The sequence below is a fragment of the Hemiscyllium ocellatum genome, chromosome 4 (assembly GCF_020745735.1).
Source record: "Hemiscyllium ocellatum isolate sHemOce1 chromosome 4, sHemOce1.pat.X.cur, whole genome shotgun sequence".
Lineage (NCBI taxonomy): Eukaryota > Metazoa > Chordata > Chondrichthyes > Orectolobiformes > Hemiscylliidae > Hemiscyllium > Hemiscyllium ocellatum.
In genome coordinates this window covers 45,153,456-45,167,133 of record NC_083404.1, presented here as the reverse complement: position 1 = coordinate 45,167,133, position 13,678 = coordinate 45,153,456, and the positions used below count along the sequence as shown (strand labels likewise).

At 38.5% G+C, this 13,678-nt stretch overlaps 1 protein-coding gene across 2 annotated transcripts in view; it reads right to left on the bottom strand.

Moving 5' to 3' along the window:
• LOC132813309 (zinc finger protein 236-like) overlaps positions 1 to 13,678 on the bottom strand; it is a 162,713-nt gene that overhangs the window by 70,699 nt on the left and 78,336 nt on the right. For both annotated transcript variants that reach the window (XM_060823121.1, XM_060823124.1), the window contains exons 13-15: positions 9,104 to 9,364; positions 7,632 to 7,897; positions 3,674 to 3,763 (exon numbers count right to left, since the gene is read on the bottom strand). In XM_060823121.1, coding sequence (XP_060679104.1) covers positions 3,674 to 3,763; positions 7,632 to 7,897; positions 9,104 to 9,364 — 617 coding nt within the window. The remainder of the gene's footprint in view (positions 1 to 3,673; positions 3,764 to 7,631; positions 7,898 to 9,103; positions 9,365 to 13,678) is intronic.

Genomic DNA, 13,678 nt, shown 5'->3' with positions numbered 1-13,678 from the left:
CATAAAAAACACCAGTCATTTCATAAACATGATCTAAACTCACATTATAAATTGGAGTCTTGAAGTTACTTCCTGCTTATGAGTTCTGTTAAGCTAATTTTGACATCTTTACGCATTACTGATTCCTTTCTTCTCACCATTGGCAGCTGTGTTTTAGCTGTCATGGTCTCAAACTCTAGAATTTCCATAGTATACCTCTCTACTGATCTCAACGCCTATCGCTGATGAATAGTTTTGTCACCTTCCTCAGTCACTTCCTGTCTAATAATATTGCTCTAAAGCAGAGCACACATATTATGATGTTTGAGGAGACATCTAATACAAAATTAAATGACACAAATGGTAGAAAAGTGTGTTGTGAAGAAAAAAAGTAAGTGCAGGTGGATATAGATACATTGAGTGAGTGCACAAAAACCTAACATGGAGGGCAATGTGGGGAAAATGTGAAGTTGTTCACTTGGATAGGAAGGAGGAAAAAAAAGATAATCTAAACAAAAGACAACTGCAGATTTCTGACATGCAACAGAATTTGGGTGTTCAGGTGCCAAGAACACTGAACATAGAACAGTATAACACCGGTAGAGGCCCTTCAGCCCATCATGTCTGCACCATCACAATGCCATTCTAAACTAACGCACCATAAACTGGTAGATGGGATATGAATCACAGTTAGTACACATACAACATGTAGTCAATACTAACATGGCACTTTCCTTCACTATCAGAGAAATTAAACATGAAAGTAAGAAACAAACAAAGAACTATGGATGCTGGAAATCTGAAACAAAAATATAAATTACTGGAGAAACTCAGCATCTGTGGAGAGTAAACAAAGTTGATATGGAGTCTGCTGATCATCAGATTGGATAGCATTTAGGAACAAGTGGCATATATGCTGATAACAGGGGTAGTGGGAAAAAGCAGTGAGCAGAGAGGTGGATAGGACACTAGACAGGAGACAGCAGTTGCCACACTATGGAGACAAAACACAGACTGGGTGACTGCTTTGTAGAACACCAACCTTCCATTTGCCTATCACTTCTAGGCATCACTATGTTCCCATGCCAACATTTCTGTCTCAGGCCTGCTGCAGTTCTCCAGCAAGGCTCAACTCAAGCTAGAGAAACTTAATAGCCTTCCTGACCCAACAGAGTTCAATAATTTTAGAATCTGAACACTTCACTCCATGTCTTTTACCCATCCCTACACCTGAGGTTCTGTTATGATTTAGATTGCCTTCAGTACAGCCATCCCATTTTCATACATTCATAGTTCCCATTATCACCTATCTAGTCTTTTTTTTCTTCCCTGGCTTACAATCAACTATCCTTTTGTCTGCCTAACATTTATTTTGTTTCTTTTCTCTCTCTCTCTGGGCTCCATCTCCAACTACCCACTCATTCTTGTCAACAGTGTAATACCACTTTTCCTAGATGCTGTCAATTCTGAAGGGGGTGGGCTCACTGGACTCAAAATGTAAACTCTGTTTTTCTCTCTGCACAGATGCTGCCAGATGTGCTGAGTTTCTCCAGCAATTTGTTTTTCTGAAAAGAAAAATGCTATTGCTTCAGTGTTATGAAGGTATAAAGGGGTACTGTACCTTTAAGAGAACTGAAAAGCTAGCAAGGATTTAGAGAAGCAAAAAGAGTCCGGAACAAGGTAACAATGTAACATTTGGTCGAAATAGCTAAGAATTGTGTTGCCAGGATACAAAAACAAATTTGAATTTGGCCAATCAGTTTAAATTATGCCCCAAGATACCAAACTTAGTATTTTGATAATATTAAAACCAATGAAATGACCTCATGTTTTGTGGTATAAATATCAGACATTTTGAACAGTTACCCAGAGTGGCAAAGAGCAGCTAGCACCAACAACTAGAGAGACTGCTTGCAGAAAGATCTGTTCTCTTAAAGGTACCTTTATCTATCAAAGACCTGTGAAACAAAATCCCTAAGACAAAGAAAAGACAGAGGTAAATCTACAGACGCCGCTCGGCAAAGCTGGCTAGTTTGAAACGTGATTAGATTTTTTTGTAAATCGTAATCAGGAGTTTTATCGGACCAGTATAGTACAGGGAAAGGCAAAAGGTAAGTTTAAGAGAACGGAGTTATAAACATTTGTTAGTTAATATTCTCCATTAGACTTTTTAAAAAAGTTGTTAATTTTTACATTAAATAATGATTTTGGGGACAGTTCTTTGCCTCTCGAATTTTAACAGATTACAGCACAGGATTGATACCTAGACTAAGCAGATCGTTTCATGAGGGAAGTGTAGATAGGGTGAGCTTGTTTCACTAGGGTTTTGAATGGTGAGAGATGATTTGATTGAAGTATGTAAGATACTGGATGACCTTGCTGAGATGGATGTGGAAAAGAGGTTTCCTCTTCTGTTAAATCCAGAACTAGGGGACACTATTTAATAATAGAGGCCACCCTTTTAAGTCAGAGAGGAGATTTTGTTTTCCTCACATGAGGGTTGTGCAACTTTGGAACTCTCTACCTCCAGAGGGCAGTGGAAACTGTCACTGAATTTTTTTTTAAAAAGGCTGAGGTAGATACAGTCTCACCAGATAGGCAAATCAAAAGGTGGAAATGTAGAATTCAAAGCATGACAGATTAAGAATGATCTTAATGAATGGCAGAGCAAACCGGATGGCCGAGCTCTCCACTTTTGTTCCTATTTCAAACATCTGCATTTCCTTGGCATGTTAAACAGTCTCAGAAGCTGGTTTACTTAACTTAAGAAATTGGGATACTGTATTGGAAAATAAAACTACACCAATAAAGACATGGAAAATGATAAACCACTCCAATTCTGCAAAGCCTGAAATAATATTTTGAAGATACAACATTACAAATGAATTATTTATATTCATTTTTATGATGTTCCCATTCCTGACTAGGTCATCATTTACTGCCTTTCTCTAATTGCCTTCAAGAAAGTGTTGTCCTGTCTTTTAAACATAGCTGAGTGGCTTACTAAGCCATTTTGGAATAGCAATTAAAGTCTATTAGTATAGACTAGACCAGAATGAGTAAGGATGACAGAATTTCTCCCCTTAAAAACATTCAAGTTTTTGCAATAATCTGGTAGTTTCATGGTCACTGATGCTTGTACTAGTCTTTTATTCCAGATTTATTTAACTAACAGAATTTAAATTCCCTAGCTGCTGCAATGGAATTTAAACTCACGTTTCTATCATTAGTCTAGGTATCTGGTTTACTGATCCAGTAACAAAACCATTGTGCTACAATTCTAAATTAATACAAAAAGCCCCTTAGTACACAGGAAAAACAATGACAATACAGAAAACTAAAACCCCAAATGATGCAGCACTTGAACAATTGTGAAATGCTGACCATGGTCCTCATGACTGGCTCTGACAGTTAAGCCTAATTTTAAACTTGGCACTGCTCAATTCAAGGTTACAATGCAGTATAGATTGTTTCATCAGAACCATGAACTAGCATCCCCTTCATTGTTGGGTTGGAGGAGGGGTGTAGTTCAAGGCATGCTAACCAAAAACAATGTGCAGTATAAGTTTGTTCAATGTTTTAATTCACATTTAAATCAAAGCACACATTTCCAACAATTATTAAAAAAAAACGAGAAGAATCCAAATAAAGTTCCAAAACCAATTATTGACCACCAAATGATCTTAACTACAACCTTGGGCCAGGCTCTGTTGATCAAACGTCTGCTGTGTTATAGTTTGTTGATCAAACTGGCTGATATTTTGCTGTGTTGTCACAAAGGCATCTAGAGTAGGAAAATAAATACCAAACAAAACAATAAATTTGATATTGCTTATGAAGGCAGATCAAAGTTAAAAAAAAATGCAAGAATATATATTACATAGAACTTATGGCACAGATACAACCATTTGGTCCAGTTGGACTAAGCTGGTGTTTACGTTCCATTTGAGTTCTGCCCACCCTTCGTCACCTCACCGTATCTATACATTCATCTCCTTCTTTATTCTTCAGGTACTTAACTTTCTTCTTCAAATGCATCGCTTCATGTTGTGTGGATCTCACAATACAGCATTTGAATACAGCCTTAGTCATTGCATTGTTTATGCAGAAAAAGCTACCGGTATATGTAGTACCAATGAATATGTTCAACTATATCAAGGTGGGACGTTGATAAAAACAAAAATACTTTTAATTAAATGTAAATAAAGTTTTGTAATAAAGTAGTTGTAAATGGAATAGTTATTATACGATAACTTTAAAGAACAATAATATAATTATTTAAACAAAGTAGAAATAGATGTAAAAATATTTGAAATAACTTTTTGGTGCACTGTTTAGTAAAATTTACATATTACTTTATTTGATAATTAATTTTTGTGGCATATCGGCAAAGCACTTTTGAACTCCATTTGTGTGCACCAGAGATGAGAAGGAATCAAAATTACGCCTGATATTTTCACATCAGAATTTCAAAGCTCCAAGGAGAGAATGAAAAGCATTTCCCAAAAACTAAATGAAAATAACAAATCAGTCAATCTAGGATATTTTTGCACCTCTCAACCAGCAACAACATCAGATCTAGAAAGACAAGTCAGTATGGATAGATCAAGTAGGCAGAGTAGAGCCACATGTGAAGCATAAGCATGGGCATGGACCAGTTTAAACTAAGTATTTGTTTCAATTCTATAAATTCAGGCTAACTTGCAAATGTGGATTCGTTGCTACTGAAGGAAGGTAATGCCGGGAAGACTAAAAATACCAACTTAAAAGAGTTAATATTTTCTCATCCAGAAGCTAGTTGTCAAGGGATTGCGAAGGACATGGAATTACTGTCAATGCTTCTCTGATTAACTATTGTATAATGTGATTCAAATAGAAATGAAGAGGAGCATGTCAGTCCCTCCATCACCATCTAGTGGTATGGATTGGTACAAATTAACATCCTGAGCCAATTTAGTAGACAAGCTCAAATGTTTGATAATATTGGGACTTGACATACATACATACATCACAATGGAGAGAGAAAAGGAGGGTTATGGGATGGGGAACAAAGCCAGACAGATAGCGAAATATATAAAGTAACACTACAGGTATAATTTCAGAACTGTTGAGAGAACAACTTCAATTCAGTTTTGATTGGCTTTTGCTGGAATGTCATATTTATTGCATAGAATTTCTGCCACTTTTTACACCCTACATGAGTTTTCTCCTAATTAGCTGTATCAGCCTGCCCTTTTTCCTCCTTCCCCTTTTTCTATTCAGCATTCCCTTAAGAGAATGTACACTATTCTTTCCAACTGCTCCACATGATTGTGAGTTCCACATTCTCACCACTGGCTGATTAAGGAGTAGTGTATTTCTTACTGACAATGTATTAACAGGGTATTGTGCTACGTTAAAATTTAGGTAGACTATAGTTGCTGAAAAGTATATTTTCATTAAATAATTAACAACCGATATCAATGATTCAAGTCTACCAAATAAACAGAAGCTAAATTACACTTGAAACTTTTGAAACCTTAAAATTATAATAAATTTTTATTTTAATAAAATGAGCAAAAGAAATATTATATATTTACAGTGATGAAGTTTGACTAATCTGACTGAGTTTTTTCATAAGGTAATGGAGAAGGCAGTTGAGGGCAGTACAGTTGATGCTTGACGAATGTTTTTTTTCAAAATGGATTTGATCAAGTACACATATCAGGTTTTAAGCAAAATTGAGGTCCATGTGGTAAAAGGGACAATAATAGCATGGACACTGCACAGGGGATGGGCTGAAGGACTAAAGTGGTTGATGATATTCGACAGCTGCATGACCTTGAAGGAATCCTGCGGACATTCCTTTACTAACCGAGGATGGCACCAGCAACTTGTTTTTGTTCTGTAGCTGTTTCCATACTGTTTGTTAAACTGTATAAGAAACAGAGTTTCATTCCGAGCGTTGGATTTCGCCTCAGGCCAGGATCACAAACAGTGCCAGGAACAAACCTAAGCCTCCTGACAGCTGTCAATCAAGGGATCCCTGACGGGCAGCAGGGAGGGAGACTTGTTGCTTTTTCTCCTTTCTTTTCCATTTATTACTCTTATTATTATCATTATTGCATAATAAACACTTACATTTAAGCAAATTGTTGTTGTCGAGTCTTCTCTTAATTATATTTAACTGAATCCAAAAGAACTGCTTGGATACACCCTATCATCCAAGACAGACACAAAATTGGTGAGGGACTGAAATAAAGTTGGGACGAATGGCTGTTGTTCAGATTAGAGTGGGAGGCATTTGATGTTGCTTTCCCATGGTCCAGCACAAAAGCACCTCCTTCATTTATACTCAATAATGACTTGAATTTGAGGATCATAGCAATTTCAAAATTAGTAGAAGACACAAATGCCAAGGTGGAGATGGTCAAGTGCTTCAAGCTCCTGAGAGTAATTATCATCACAAGTCTCTCCCAATCCATCCACATGGTTGCTATAGTTAAGAAAGCACACCAATGTCTGTATTTCCGCAGAAGGCTAAAATAATTCAACATGTCTATAATAAATCTTACCAATTTTTATAGATGCACTATAAAAAGCATCCTATCCAGATGCATCACAGCTTGGTATGGCAACTGCTCTGCCCAAGATTGCAAGAAATTACGAAAAGAGTTGTGAATGCAGCCCAATGTATTACACAAACCAGCCTCCCTTCCACTGACTCAGTCTATATTTCTCTCTGCCTGGGGAAAGCAGCTAACAAAATTAAAGACCCCTCCCACTCGTGTTATACTTTCCTCTACCCTCTTCCATCAGGAAAAAGATCCAAAAGTTTGAAAACATGAACCAACAGATATAAGAACAGCTTCTTCTCTGCTGTTATCAGACCTCTCATACATTAGAGGAAATCTGTCTATGCACCTTCTCTGTAACTAAAACACTTTAATCTATATTCTGTTCTATTACCCATGTATTTATGCAAAGTATGATTTGCCAAGATAGCATGCAAAATAACACCGTCACTTGGCACATGTGACAATAATACATAAAATCAAAAATTTTGAAGTGGGCAGAGTGAAGAATCTAGTAAAAGGTTTTACGAGGAGACAGACAAGCTGGTAGAATGGATAAACACATCAGATAAGATTCAAGACAGAAAATTGAGCTAATGCATTCTAAAGGGAAGAATGACAAGAGAGACATTACATGTGCAATGGCATAATTTTAACAAGGTTGCAAAATGCAGATACCGTGGGAGCTGGTTAGTACATAAACATTTGTAGGTATTAAGGCAGGTTAGCAAAGTAGTTAATAAAGCATATTGGAGACTGCATGTTAAACATATAGCATGGAATATGAAAACCAGGAACTTAAGAATAAAAACTCTTTTGGTCCCACTCTTGTATTTCATCCAATTCTGGGCACCACATTTTAAGGAAGCTAAAAAGGCTTTGGACAGAGCATAGAAGACTGCAGTAAACTGGTTGGGCAGAGGTCTAAATGCAGAATACAATGATCTCCTGCCAAAGTTTGGGATAAACCCAGAGATATTCTGGACTTTTCACTACTTTCAATGAAAGAAAAACTATTGACCTTTCTAAACCTCAATAGAAGTTGCAATATTAAAAGCATGTTTAAAAAGTGTGAACTTCTGATAGACTTATACCAACCTTCATCCTGGACAAGTTGCTGGTCTGCAAGCTGCTGGCCAAGACCAGTTTGCTGAGATCCCACAACTTGTTCTTGGCTCAGACCTAGCAAGGTTTCTTGATCATTGCTTACTGTCGAAGATGGCTGCAGTTCCTCAGGTTGAAGGTGAGCCTGCGTTTGGCCATTAGTTGAGTCAGATTGCTGTTCCATAGGTTCAACTAAGCCATCATCATCTAATGATGCCTGCTGTTGCTGCTGCTGCTGTATCTGCTGTGCAAGTTCGTACCTACGAAGAGAAGACATTTCAGCAAATTTGCCAGGATATGGAACGTTGGGCTCAAGTAGAAAAAGCAAAAAGTCCCTTTACAGTAGCCTAATGATTAAGTTACTGGACTATTCCATATTAGATCACCAGATGTTATGGGCTGAAACCAGAAACTGGTCAGAGATGAGAATTTGCCAATCCTGTCAAGTTTGGTTTACAATAAACTCCGGACATGCACAGTATGTACAAGTCCTGCAGGGTAATTGTGAATGAGAAATAAATGTTGCTCACATTTCGAGAACAAATTAAAATAAGTTTTCATTGTTTTTACCTTCATCAGAAAAGTTTTAGCTGTACCAAGGGTGCATGTATGTCCCTAGTCTTCAAGAATTAAAAGCAACTACTTAGGTTTCCCTCAAGCTGCACCAAAAAGATTACTTCATTGGTTGTCTAGCATTTCAGGACATCTTGCAGCTGCAAAATGCACTATAGAAATGCAAGTTCTTTCATTCATTGTAATTTCAACAAAAGCTATCCACTTTCCACCATCTGAATCGTTGTTAGTTAAAAAAAAATGGCTCTGGATCACTTGTTCAGCTCCAACTAATCGAATGAAAGCATGCAGTCCATGCTGTTTATAACACCGCAAGTAAAATGGGCTGGCTCCAACTCAATTGATGAATGTGTTTGAGTACATACACAAAACTGCTCCATCAACTGTTCATCTGACTCAAAAGATAATAAGATTTGGAAACATAAAATATAGCATGCTGCTTCAAATTCAGGTCAAAGTTTCAGGGTTTTCTTTAAATTACTCATTTCATGGGATGTGGGCATCGCTGGCTGGGCCAGCATTTATTGCCAGTCCCTATTTGTCCTCAAGGAGGAGGTGAGGTCTCTTTGAACTGCTGCAGTCCATCTGGTAGATATTGGACAGAATGGAGATAAATGTACTTTGCATTTTATAGCTGACCTGGGTAATGCTCTATGCTGAAACCACATTTCAATCTCTTTTCATTCAAATAATTCATCTGTGTCTAAAAACAAAAAGCACAACAGGCCTTAGAATCATCACTTTTTCTCCAATGGGCAGCAGAGGTTTCCCTGTACTGTTCTACTGTTATTAAGTCACCTCATGGCACAAAGTTCATAGGAGGCCCATATTTACAGAAAGATTGAAGTGGTTGTAACTAAGTGAAATTCGAAATGACGTCAAAAGACTCTTACCTATGTGTCTTCATATGTTTTTTACAATTCATAGAAGTCTTGAAAGTCTTCTGACAATAGGGGCACATGAAAGGACGGACCTCACTATGTGTTGACATATGCCTCTTCAAACTGCCATTAGTAGTGAACGTGCCATCACAAATCAAACATTTGTAAGCCTTGAGGCCAGAATGCGTCCGGATGTGAGACTTAAGGACACCTGATGAAACAAAGGCTCTCCCACACTGTGAGCATTTGAAAGGTTTTTCACCAGTATGCGATCTGAAACAAGAACGAAAAGTTGGCCATCACCACCAACCAAGTAGAATATTCCCGCACAGATTTTACTTTCCCTCCCTCATTTCAGCTATAGTGGTAATGCATATTGGTATAATCATACAAATAAATTAAATGGGAAATTCAGGAGAAACTTCATTTCGCATGCAGCAGTTAAAGATTTGGAATTAATGTTCATCTCAATTACTTCAGTGCTGAAGATAGATACATTTAACGCCAAAATAGAGGAATAGAGGGATTAGAAGTTGTAAAGAGCATCGAGAGAAGGTTCAGATGAAGCTCAAATACAAGCATGGATCAGTTGGACAGAATAGCTGTTTCAATGTTCTAAATTTCATCAGGTATATAAAGGTGAAATGCACTCAAATTGAATATTTGCTAAATGTTTCAGGTGAATAATCCTTTGCCTTGAATTTTAAGTGTTCTCCTTGTTGCTCAGAAGCAATGAGAGAGACTGTTGGTCAAATTTTTATACTTTGGGCAAAACAGAAACCAGATTGCAAATTGCACTAGTCTTCAGCTTTTATTTCGACCTGTCTCTAATCAAACTTACTTGCACAGCATGAAGTTAAAGTCTGCTATGCACTGATGTATCAGGGAGCCTTTCAGGATTGTTTTTGCATAAAACATATTCCATAATGTATTTAAGATTGGTAGGCTGGTGTTGTTTTATTAATACAACTGAAAAAGGACTGACCACAAAAAAAAGCACCATAATAAGTGTCAACTCTGCCAGATGTGAGAAACCCAATTTTAAGTAACTGGAAATGACTCTTAAAAGCCATTTCATTATTAAGACTGGTGCATAGTAGTTAATTAACAAATTAGAAAATAATGTTTGAAAGTTTTTATTTTAAATAAAATTGTGCTATTGTGCTCTTATGCCAAAAAAAAGCTTTCTTTTGTAACCTTATTTGATGGCCCACAGATAAGCAGCTTGCCTATTCTAAATTAAAAATAGAAAATGTTGGTAACACTGTGCAGATTAGACTGCACCTACACAAGTGTTGCTAGACTTTCTGATCATTTTTAGTGATTTTTATTGGTTTTTAGAAACAGAGAAAATAAAAACAGGAGTAGGCAATTTAGTGTTTTGAACCATCTCCACCATTCACGGTTGATCATCCAACCAGAACTCTGTTCCTGCTTTCTCTCCATACTATTGGATGCTTTTAGACCAAAGAATTATACCTACATTTTTCTTGGAAGTATTCATGTTTTAATCTCAACAGCTTACTGTGCCAGAGCATTCCACAGATACACCACACTCTAGGTGAGGAAATTCCTGATCTGTCTACCTCTTATTCTCAGACTGTGACTTTCTGGATCTAGACTCCCCGGTCATTGGGAACATATTTCCTTCATTTACCCTTTCTAACTCTTAAAATTTCATAGGTTTCTAAGAAATTCCCCCCTTGCTCCAGTGAATACAGTCCTAACTGATCCAGTCTCTCCTCATGTCAATCCCAGGAATCAGTCTGGTAAACCTTCTTTGAAATCCTTCATCAGTTAAGGACAGCAAAATTGTACACAATACTTCAGGTGTGATCTTACCAAGACCCTGTACAGCCTCACATAAAACATTTCGGCTCCCGTTCTTGAATCCTCTTGCTATGAAGGCCAACATATCATTTGCTTTCTTCAGCTGTTGCACCTACATGCTTACTTAGCCACTAGCGAATCAGATCCCATTATGTCCAAACTGTCATCATTCAGATAATAATCTGCCTGTCTGTTTTAGCCACACAGCTCCCCCTCCAATTCATCTATATGTCATCTGCAAATTGTAAGATATAACATGTAGTTTCCTCATCTTAATCATTAATATATATATTGTGAATAGGTGGGGTGCAAGCACTAATCCCTGCATATTCCACTAGTCACTGCCTGCCATTCAGACATAGATCTATAAACTCTGACTCTTTGCTTCCAGCCAGTTCTGTATCCTTTTCTTTTTAATTCACTCATGGGATATGGTATTACTCGCTATCCAAATTCCCTAGTTGCTGTTGAGAAGCTGGTAGTGAGCTGCATTCTTGAACAGCTACAGTCCATGTGCTGGAGGTTGACCCATAATAACATTAAGGAGGCAAATCCAATAACTTGACCTAGTGACAATAAATGAATGGCAATACACTTCCAAAACAGCATGGTAAGTGGTTTAGAGGGGACCTTGTAGGTGGTGGTGTTTCCATGAATCTGCCCTTGTCCTCCAATATGGAAGTAGTTGTGGGTTTGGAAGGTGCTGTCTAAGGATGTTTGGTGAATTTCTGCCGTGCATCTTGTATGTAGCATACTGCTGCTACTGAGCATTGGTGGCGAACTGAGTGGATGCTTGCAGATGTGATGCCAATCATGTGGACTGCTTTGCTCTGGATGGTGTCAAACATCTTGAATGTTATTGGAATTGCAACCATCCAGGCAAATGAGAGTCTTCCCCTCACACTCCTGACCTGTGCCTTGTAGATGTCAGATGATTTTGGGGAGTTATTTGCCACAGTATTTCTAGCTTCTGACCTGGTATCCTAGCCAGTGCATATATGTGGTGAGTCCAATTGAGTTTCTGGTCAATGGCAACACCCAGGATGTGGATAATGAGGGATTCAGTGATAGTAACACTACTGAATGTCAAGGGGCAGTGGTTAAACTGTCTCTTATTGGAGATGGTTATTGCCTGGCATCTGCATGGCACAAATGTTACTTGCCACTTGTCAGCCCAAGCCTGGCAACTGTCCAGACCTTGTTGTATTTGAACATGGACTACTTCAGTATCAAGGAGTCGTGAATGATGGTGAACATTGTTCATCATGATTGCACATCCCCACTTCTAACTTTAAGATGGGCCAAAGGTTATTGATGAAGCAGTTGAAGATGATTGTGCCTAGGACACTACCTTGAGGAACACCTATTGAGATGTCATAGAGCAGAGATGACTGATCTTCAACAAGCATAACCATCTTCCTATGTGCCAGGTGTGACTCCAACCATCAGAGAATGTGCACAGTGATTCCAGTTTTGCTAGGGCTTCTTGATGCCACACTTGCTTGAACGTGCCTTGATGTCAAGTGCCACTATTGTCATCTGGAATTCAGGTCTATCGTCCATGATTTAACCAAGTCCGAAATGAGGTCAGGAGATGAATAGTCTGGAAGAATCCAAACTGGGCATCACTGAGCAGGTTATTGCTGAGCAGATGCCACTTGATTGCACTGTTATGAGACCTTTGATCACTTTACTGATAAGACAGTCATTGGTCAGGTTTAACCTGTCCTTTTATGCACAGGATATACCTGGGCAATTTTCCACATTGACGGATGGATACCAGTATTGAAACTGCACTGAAAGAGCTTGGCTAGGGGAGTGACAAGTTTTGTAGCACACGTCTTCAGTACTTTTGCCAGAATGTTATTAGGGCCCACAGACTTTGCAGTATCCAGTGCCTCCAATGATTTCTTGATATCACGTGGAGTGAACTGAATGGCTCAAGACTGGTATCTGTAACACTGGTGGTCACTGGTGTAGTCAGAGATGGAACATCCACTTGGCACTTCTGGTATGCTGTGAATGCTTCAGCCTAATAGATGTTTCTGCTCTTCCATGACTGAAGATGGGGATATTTGTGGTGTCCCCTCCAGTGAGTTGTTTAACTGTCCACCACCATTTACAAGTGAAGAGACTGAACAACTTAGATCTAATTGTTTATTGTGGCATTCTTAGCTCTATCACCTGCTACTTATGCTGTGGCAGGCAAATAGTCCTGTTTGGTAGCTGTACCAGGCTGACTCTCAGTTGAACCAGGGTTGATTCCCGGGTCTGATTCCCTGGCTTGCTGGTAATGGTTGAGTGAAAGATGTGCTGGCCATGAGGTTACAGGTAATACTCGAGTACATTTCTGCTGCTGCTATTGCTGGCCACTGTGCATCATGGATGCCCAGTCTTGAGTTACTAGATCTGTTCTAAATCTGTTCATTTAGCATGGTGATAGTGCCACAAAACATGATTAAGTAATCTCAATACGAAGGGAGGACTTTATCTCCACAGAACTGTGCAAAGGTCACTGTTACCAGTCACTCTCCAACAGAAAGACTGGTAAGGATGAGGTCAAGTATGTTTTTTCTTCTTGTTGGTACCTGCACCACTTGTCACAAGCCCAGTGCAGAGGCTATTTTCTTTAAGACCCAACCAGCTTGATCAGTAGTGCTGTTGCCAAGTTACTCGTTGTGATGGACACTGAAATCCCCCACCCAGAGTATATTTAGCACCTTTGCCATCTCAGTGATTCCTTCAAGTGTTTTTCAA